This window comes from Babylonia areolata, chromosome 11, assembly GCF_041734735.1.
Source record: "Babylonia areolata isolate BAREFJ2019XMU chromosome 11, ASM4173473v1, whole genome shotgun sequence".
NCBI lineage: Eukaryota > Metazoa > Mollusca > Gastropoda > Neogastropoda > Buccinidae > Babylonia > Babylonia areolata.
Genome location: NC_134886.1, coordinates 14,185,765 through 14,195,241, shown reverse-complemented (window position 1 = coordinate 14,195,241; position 9,477 = coordinate 14,185,765). Strand labels below are relative to the sequence as shown.

Genomic DNA, 9,477 nt, shown 5'->3' with positions numbered 1-9,477 from the left:
GAGGTGGTTATGTCAGGGGGGGGAGGGTGGTGGTAGGGATGAAAAGAGGAGGTGGTTGTGTCGGGGGGGGGGGGGGGTGGTAGGGATGAAAAGAGGAGATGGTTGTGTCAGGGGGGGGTTGGTGGTGGTAGGGATGAAAAGAGGAGGTGGTTGTGTCAGGGGGGATGGTGGTGGTGGTAGGGATGAAAAGAGGAGGTGGTTGTGTCAGGGTGGGGGGGGGGGTTGGTGGTGGTAGGGATGAAAAGAGGAGGTGGTTGTGTCAGGGTGGGGGGGGGGTTGGTGGTGGTAGGGATGAAAAGAGGAGGTGGTTGTGTCAGGGGTGGGGGGGGGGGGCGGTTGGTGGTGGTAGGGATGAAAAGAGGACGTGGTTGTGTCAGGGGGGGGGGGGGGTTGGTGGTGGTAGGGATGAAAAGAGGAGGTGGTTGTGTCAGCGGGGGGGGGGGGGGGGGGGTTGGTGGTGGTAGGGATGAAAAGAGGACGTGGTTGTGTCGGGGGGGGGGGGGGGGGTGGTAGGGATGAAAAGAGGAGATGGTTGTGTCAGGGGGGGGTTGGTGGTGGTAGGGATGAAAAGAGGAGGTGGTTGTGTCAGGGGGGTGGGGGTTGGTGGTGGTAGGGATGAAAAGAGGAGGTGGTTGTGTCAGGGGGGGGGTTGGTGGTGATAGGGATGAAAAGAGGAGGTGGTTGTGTCAGGGGGGTGGGGGTTGGTGGTGGTAGGGATGAAAAGAGGGGGTGGTTGTGTCAGGGGGGGGGGGTTGGTGGTGGTAGGGATGAAAAGAGGAGGTGGCTGTGTCAGGGGGGTGGGGGGTGGTGGTGGTAGGGATGAAAAGAGGAGGTGGCTGTGTCAAGGGGGAGGGGGAGCGTGGGGGGGGGGGTAGGGATGAAAAGAGGAGGTGGCTGTGTTAGAGGGGGAGTGGAGGGGGGGGGGCAATAAGCACGGAGGGGAGGGGAAGAAACTTATTGGTAGGGACACCAGGAAGTAAGGTGGCTGGGGGGGTGGGGGGGTTGGGATGGCGGGCCAGAAGATCAGAGGGGTATGTCGAAGTCGAAACGTTTTGGTTTGCACAAGAGTTACCAAGGACAAAAGAAAGAATACAAGAAAAAGAACACGAGAACGACCAACCACCAGACAACGTGGACAATGGTTCCAGAGTGTTTCCAGAGGGAGGGGAAGGTGGGGGTGAGGGGCTGTGCTTTAACTGGAAAGAAGTCCTGCCAGATGAGAAGTTGAGTCCAGGTGTGTGAGAGGGTCGGGGTCGATGCCGGAGAGCGGGGGAGAGGGGGGGGGAGGGGTGGCGATCGATAGGTGGCAGGTGGTGGAGGGGAGGGGTGGCGAGGCAGAGGATGGTGTGGAGTATAATGGATTGTGCTTTGATTTGGATTCCCAAACTAGCCGTTTAAATCCGTATTTCAAGAGCAAGTTCTTGCTTCAGATGAACACATTTTAAAACATCAAAACAGTACACTTTCATTTTATTTCTCCAAGAGTACCCTTTGAGGCTTGTCGAACATGTGTGTGCATTCGTTACTCGCATAGCATACACAGAAAGATGAGGGAAAGGCGTGGGATGTGGGAAGAATATTGATACCAAAATACTTTGAGAACCCTTGTTTGCATAGTTACCTTTGGTAATTACTGCTTTCACCACAGTTGCTGTTTGCTGCTTTTGCCGTGACTGATGCTGCTAGAGTGATACATTGGACTGTCCGACTGCTTCGGCTTTGAATGAAAAAATATTTTCATCTTTATCTGTTTTATGCGTTGATTTGCCAACAAAAGAACCCTGGGTGGAAAATGTATTATTTCTTCGTATCGATCGTTTATTGCTGTAACTTACGTTCGTGTCCTTACATAAACTGGGTACTTACTGTTCCCTCAGAAGCACTTCCACTTGTATAAGCTCTTGCTTGTTCTACTCCAATGATTCAATGTTGCTTCAATACATTGCAGTCCAGTGATTCACTGCTTAAAAAAACATCCATTTCTGCTGCTACTGCTCTACAGATCCGTGCCCTCGCTCCTCTTCGCCTATCCCACGGACAGCCCGACGCTCGCTCGACTGAGGAGACCCTCACCGCCCCCCAAGCTGAAGTCGTCTCAAGGGGCAGGCACCATCGGCTACGGGCAGTTTCGTCACTACACCAGACCCCGGTTGGAGGAGAACTTCCACGGGAGCAAGGCCTGCACACCCCCCCAGTCCTGGCAGGACGACGACCTTGGCGGCTTCACTAGCTTCGACGCCAGGATCCAAAGATCCCCAGCTGGGGTGCAGGACATTCTCCGCTGCCGTCGCGCTCAGGCGGAGGATATGTCCAGCCTGGAAGAGCTTGACGACGTCCTGGAGGAGAATTCTCACAGGGACAGCGAGAAGTACATGACCATGAGGAGGTTTGAGCGGGGCTCCCGTCTGCCCGGTGACTGTGGCCACAACAGGTCGGCGACCTTCACTTCCGCCGTGCTGCATGGGCCTGTGTACATGAACCTGCTGGGGCTGTACGGGGAGCGAGGGGGGGAGGAGGGAGCGGGGGGGCCACCATGAGGAGGAGGGGGGTAGGGGGGGTTGCAGTCCTTCCGAGGCATGGAGATCGAGGTGTATAGGTGACGTATAAGTCGTCTGTTTGTACATAATAATGAAATAATTATGTGCGCGTATGCGTACGAAATGGAAACAAAATATCGTTATGTTTAAGTTTTTTGTGCTTTTTTTCTAAATTGCTCATATATGTATAAAGAATTTTTGAAAGTTGAAAACGGATACATTCCATATATATACGGTTGACATGAATCGAAGCATATATATTGTGGGTTTGGAATTGGGGAAGGGTGGGAGTTGCGGGGAGTAGGGAGGTTCGTTGATGTATTGAGGGATTTGTATGAGAATGATAATTCGTACACTGTACTCAGTTTCTTCCGTGAAATGTCGGTCAAACAGAAAATGAACATGGCCTTTTTAAATTTTTGTTATAAATGTAAAAACAATTTCTTCCGTGTAAACATAACAAGCGGACTTGACTATTATCATTATTGTTATCATTATTAGTGTGTGCGTGAGTGCGTTCGTACGTGCGTACGCGTCCGAATGTGTGTGTGTGTGTGTGTGTGTGTGTGTGTGTGTGTGTGTGTGCGACGTGACTTCGCAAAGAGCCATCTATTCACAAATGAAATTGTGGTGTTTGTTTTGAGCAAAGGGGAATGCTGAGCCATTATGCCCCAAGAGTTTGGTTGTTGTTTTTTGGTCTTTTTTTTTTTTTTTTTTTTTTTTAGTTCTCTTGGGGAAAATGGAACTATTGAATGAAATATGAGGAGGAATTTTGTTTAATGTCCCGTCACACATACTGCTGATTGTAGACATTTTGCTGAAGAATGAAAAACTTACAAATGAATGTTAGCATTTAAAGACAAACAAGAAAGGTGGGGAAGGGGGAAACACGAGGGGGGAAGGATGGAATCAAAGATGGATATCTGAAATACACACAAACACACTTCAAGAAAAGTACTTTGTGGACTTCACAAAGCAGAAGTCATGACATTGAAATGGGTGAAAAGCCACGCGTATCCTTGACTTTAACAAACACGACCTGTGCGTGGTTGGAGAGGGTTCAAATCATACCATTGACTGTAATCATTCAGCTTCATTGTTGACTCAGTGTTTGAAGTAAATGAATGAATGCGTTACTGGCATGTGCAACAGAGTGAATATGCTGCACTCGCGAATTGCTCAGCGTTGCTCGTTCTTCCCTCGCTCTCTCTGTCTCTTTCTCTCTCCATATATATATATATATATATATATATATATATATATATATGTATATATATGTTTGTGTGTATATATATATATATATATATATATATATATATATATCTGTGTGTGTGTGTGTCTCATTCTCTATCTGTCTATCTATCTACCTACCTGCCTACCTCCCTACCTACTAGCTACAGCAGGATCAGCATTTTGTGGTGAAATGTTGCCACTGTTTGAAATGTTTCGCTTCGTTTTTGGTTTTGTGTCGATCTTGCACATTTAGGTGATTTTGTAAATCTCTAATCATGAGATGTGGTATGCATTTGACGGACTGTCAAAGTGGTTAGAGTGCCACTGAAAGGGAATGGTTGGTGCAATTCTGTGAAGAATAAAGATGAATTTCACTTTTTTTGGTTTGCGTTTCCTCTCCCTCTCTCCCTCCCTCTCTCTCTCTCTGTGTTTGTGTTTGTGTGTGTGTGAAGTGAACGCCCCAACATTAATGCTGTGAAAATCATTGTAGCATTCACCTGCTCTGATTAACTGAGGAATGCATTCAGCCGCGGGTGTCTGCTTCACCAGAAGCATTGAAGCAAGGGAAACAAACACGTATATTACAGAAAGCTTCAGTTCAATCCGGTTGCTTCTCTTCTTTTAGTCACCTCTCTCTCTCTCTCTCTCTCTCTCTCTCTCTCTCTCTCTCTCTCTCTCTCTCTCTCTCTCTGTGTCTCAAAGGGCAAACCTTCAGTCTTGGCGGCTTGAGACATGCTGCTGACAGAAGTGGCTGGCGTGAACTGCCAAAGGAACGCAGTGAGAACATTACAGGGAGACCACCGACGGTGCCTTGCTGCTGCTAGAGACGGCCACACAGAGCTTTCTGCTGACGTTCCTTGCCCCTCCAGTAACCAGTGTGCTTCGGTCTTGGGGTCTGGAGCCCCATGTGTGTCCACCGATGACGTCCATCACGTGACGCAGCCCGTCATTCTCGGTGCCCGAGACACAGCCCTGATGACGATACCTTCACAACAACTGCTGGGCTTTTTTGTTTGTCCTATGTAGCACAATAAATGTCTTGCAACAATAGATTATGCTGCAACATATTGTGATGCGTTTGTTTTTTTTTCCAGTCGTTTTACTGCATTACTGCATTTTCATTGGATGATAACGAAGATGCTGATGATGGCGATTTAACGACCAACACCCTTATCATGGGACAATAGAGGTGAAAGCATTTTTGCATGTTAGACGAGATAAAACAATAAAATACAAGAATGGCAATAGCTGTTCATTTCAGGACCCCCAGTGAAGTGTGGGGGTATCACCTGTGTCGCCTGCTTTCTCCCTGATGCCTGGCTTGCCCTTGGTTCTTACTTTTGCCACTGAAATCAGAGTTGTTGGCAGTTTCATTCTGATACGTGGGTAACAGAAAATAGTCAATGGACATACCGATTTCCTATATTTACATAGGGGCGACACCTTTTTTCAGTTTTATTTTCATAGGTTTTTTTTTATTTTCTATTTTTTGGTGTGTTTTTTTTATATATATATTTTTAGTGGGATTCAAAGATTGGTTTATTATGAGGAGATGGAGTGTTGATTGTTTTCTTCACACTTCACACTGCATGCAACATTTAGCCAGGCACCACAGCAGGATGGAAGAGACGTGCAAGTCCAGGGAGGACTGTCAGTTCCACACTACAGTGCTGGTATCTATAGTGCTGGTATCTACAGTGCTGGTATCTACAGTGCTGGTATCTACAGTGCTGGTATCTACAGTGCTGGTATCTACAGTGCTGGTATCTATAGTGCTGGTATCTACAGTGCTGGTATCTATAGTGCTGGTATCTATAGTGCTGGTATCTACAGTGCTGGTATCTACAGTGCTGGTATTTATAGTGCTGGTATCTCTATAGTGCTGGTATCTCTATAGTGCTGGTATCTACAGTGCTGGTATCTACAGTGCTGGTATCTACAGTGCTGGTATCTACAGTGCTGGTATCTACAGTGCTGGTATCTACAGTGCTGGTATCTCTATAGTGCTGGTATCTACAGTGCTGGTATCTATAGTGCTGGTATCTATAGTGCTGGTATCTCTATAGTGCTGGTATCTCTATAGTGCTGGTATCTACATAGTGCTGGTATCTATAGTGCTGGTATCTACAGTGCTGGTATCTACAGTGCTGGTATCTATAGTGCTGGTATCTACAGTGCTGGTATCTATAGTGCTGGTATCGGGGACAGCCCAACAGCGCCAACAGTCCCAAAGTACGAAATTAGGAAAATCCGAAAGTAGACCAAAAGCGCGCCGGTCGACTTTGTAGATATTTCAATCGTTCCAGCCGATTCTTGTGCATTATGAATTGGCATTCTGCTATTAAAAGTCATCTTAATGCTTCAACGCCGTGTGTGTAGTTTTGACATGTTATTTGATTATTATGTTAGCAAATCTGGTAACACAGCATGCAGTCATAATTATTTGACCGTATATCGTCACCGACATGGACTGCAAGAACAGAGGTACACGGTACACGGTAAAATCTTCTTTCTTTCTTTTTTTTTAATCATTATCTCTGCGAGGATCCGCCATTCGCGCTTTGCGGGACATAGGCAATGGACGCCATTGATTTACCGGGGGGGGGGGGGGGGGTGTGCATTTGTACTGCGTACAGCGCTACTGGGTAAAATGGAAGGTTCACACTTGGGGCTGTAGCCATGATATCCACCCCGCTGATGGCCAGGTTGATCTTTACCCCAGTCAGGAAGGTCTGGCGGTGGCCGTGTAGTCCGGCGTGTGTGTGTGTGTGTGTGTGTGTGTGTGTGTGTGTGTGTCTGTGTCTGTGTCTGTGTCTGTGTCTGTGTGCGTGCGTGCGTGCGTGCGTGCGTGCGTGCGTGCGTGTATGTGTGTGTGTGTGCGTACGTGCGTGCATGTGCTCGTGCGTGCGTGCGTGCGTGCGTGCGTGTGTGTGTGTGTGTGTGTGTGTGTGTGTGTGTGTGGCTCACATATTCTTCATGAAGTGGGTTATGTACACTCACTGTGTGTTTAGCATCCAGGAGTTTGTCCAAAGCCATGTCAGGCGGCAGGGTGTCCTTTGGTCCAGAGACATTGGAGTGGGTTGAAAAGTGGGTAGAAGGGGGTGGGGTGGGGGGGATAAAGGGCTGGGTGGACTGGGGTGGCAAGCGGTGGAGTGAGGTAGGGTATGATGATGATGATATGGATACTTATACAGCGCAGTGGGGTGGGGTACAATGGGAGGGGTGGGGTGGGGTGTGGTAGTGGAAGGGTTGCAATGGGGGTGGTGTAGGGTGGGGTATAGTGGGAGGGGTGGTGTAGGGTGGGGTATAGTGGGAGGGGTGGTGTAGGGTGGGGTACAGTGGGAGGGGTGGTGTATAGTGGGAGGGGTATAGGGTGGGGTATAGTGGGAGGGGTGGTGTAGGGTGGGGTATAGTGGGAGGGGTGGTGTAGGGTGGGGTACAGTTGGAGGAGTGGTGTAGGGTGGGGTATAGTGGGAGGGGTATAGGGTGGGGTATAGTGGGAGGGGTGGTGTAGGGTGGGGTATAGTGGGAGGGGTATAGGGTGGGGTATAGTGGGAGGGGTGGTGTAGGGTGGGGTATAGTGGGAGGGGTGGTGTTGGGTGGGGTACAGTGGGAGGGGTGGTGTAGGGTGGGGTACAGTGGGAGGGGTGGTGTATAGTGGGAGGGGTATAGGGTGGGGTATAGTGGGAGGGGTGGTGTAGGGTGGGGTATAGTGGGAGGGGTGGTGTAGGGTGGGGTATAGTGGGAGGGGTGGTGCTGGGTGGGGTACAGTGGGAGGGGTGGTGTAGGGTGGGGTATAGTGGGAGGGGTATAGGGTGGGGTATAGTGGGAGGGGTGGTGTAGGGTAGGGTAAAGTGGGAGGGGTGGTGTAGGGTGGGATATAGTGGGAGGGATATAGGGTGGGGTATAGTGGGAGGGGTGGTGTAGGGTGGGGTATAGTGGGAGGGGTTGTGCAGGGTGGGGTATAGTGGGAGGGGTTGTGTAGGGTGGGGTATAGTGGGAGGGGTGGTGTAGGGTGGGATATAGTGGGAGGGGTATAGGGTGGGGTATAGTGGGAGGGATACAGGGTGGGGTATAGTGGGAGGGGTGGTGTAGGGTGGGGTATAGTGGGAGGGGTGGTGTAGGGTGGGGTATAGTGGGAGGGGTTGTGTAGGGTGGGGTATAGTGGGAGGGGTGGGGTATAGTGGGAGGGGTGGGGTATAGTGGGAGGGGTATAGGGTGGGGTATAGTGGGAGGGGTGGGGTATAGTGGGAGGGGTATAGGGTGGGGTATAGTGGGAGGGGTGGTGTAGGGTGGGGTATAGTGGGAGGGGTTGTGTAGGGTGGGGTATAGTGGGAGGGGTATAGGGTGGGGTATAGTTGGAGGGGTGGTGTAGGGTGGGGTATAGCGGGAGGGGTGGTGTAGGTGGGGTATAGTGGGAGGGGTATAGGGTGGGGTATAGTGGGAGGGGTGGTGTAGGGGATATTGGAAGGGGTATAGGGTGGGGTATAGTGGGAGGGGTATAGGGTGGGGTATAGAGGGTGTGGTGGTGTTGGGTGGGGTATAGTGGGAGGGGTGTAAAATGGGGTATAGTGGGAGGGGTATAGGGTGGGGTATAGTGGAAGTGTTATAGGGTGGGGTATAGTGGGAGGGGTGTAGGTTGGGGTATAGTGGGAGAGTATAGGGTGGGGTATAGTGGGAGGGGGGTGTAGGGTGGGGTATAGTTCGAGGGGTGGTGTATGGTGGGGTATAGTGGAAGGGGTATAGGGTGGGGTATAGTGGTAGGGGTATAGGGTGGGGTATAGTGGGAGGGGGGTGTAGGGTGGGTATAGTGGGAGGGGTGCTGTAGGAGGAGTATAGTGGGAGGGGGGTGTAGGGTGGGGTATAGAGTGAGGGGTGGTGTTGGGTGGGGTATAGTGGGAGGGGTGTAGGGTGAGGTATAGTGGGAGGGGTATAGGGTGGGGTATAGTGTAAGGGTTATAGGGTGGGGTATAGTGGGAGGGGTGTAGGGTGGGGTATAGTGGGAAGGGTGTAGGGTGGGGTATAGTGGGAGGGGTATAGGGTGGGGTATGGTGGGAAGGGTGTAGGGTGGGGTATAGTGGGAGGGGTATAGGGTGGGGTATAGTGGAAGTGTTATAGGGTGGGGTATAGTGGGAGGGGTGTAGGGTGGGGTATAGTGGGAAGGGTGTAGGGTGGGGTATAGTGGGAGGGGTGTAGGGTGGGGTATAGTGGGAAGGGTGGAGGATGGGGTATAGTGGGAGGGGTGGTGTTGGGTGGGATATAGTGGAAGGGGTGGTGTTGGGTGGGGTATAGTGGGAGGGGTGGTGTTGGGTGGGGTATAGTGGAAGGGGTGGTGTTGGGTGGGGTATAGTGGGAGGGGTGGTGTTGGGTGGGGTATAGTGGGAGGGGTGGTGTTGGGTGGGGTATAGTGGAAGGGGTGGTGTTGGGTGGGGTATAGTGGGAGGGGTGGTGCTGGGTGGGGTATAGTGGGAGGGGTGGTGTTTGGTGGGGTATAGTGGGAGGGGTGGTGTAGGGTTGGGTATAGTGGGAGGGGTGGTGTTGGGTGGGGTATAGTGGAAGGGGTGGTGTTGGGTGGGGTACAGTGGGAGGGGTGGTGTAGGGTGGGGTACAGTGGGAGGGGTGGTGTAGGGTGGGGTATAGTGGGAGGGGTGGTGTAGGGTTGGGTATAGTGGGAGGGGTGGTGTTGGGTGGGGTATAGTGGGAGGGG

The 9,477-nt window shown here is 51.1% G+C and overlaps 1 protein-coding gene across 2 annotated transcripts in view; it reads left to right on the top strand.

The window, feature by feature from the left end:
• LOC143287300 (uncharacterized) overlaps positions 1-4,116 on the top strand; it is a 28,146-nt gene extending 24,030 nt beyond the window's left edge. For both annotated transcript variants that reach the window (XM_076595248.1, XM_076595247.1), the window contains exon 7: positions 2,003-4,116. In XM_076595248.1, coding sequence (XP_076451363.1) covers positions 2,003-2,537 — 535 coding nt within the window. In that variant the 3' untranslated portion in view covers positions 2,538-4,116. The remainder of the gene's footprint in view (positions 1-2,002) is intronic.
• The last annotated feature ends 5,361 nt before the right edge of the window (positions 4,117-9,477 follow it).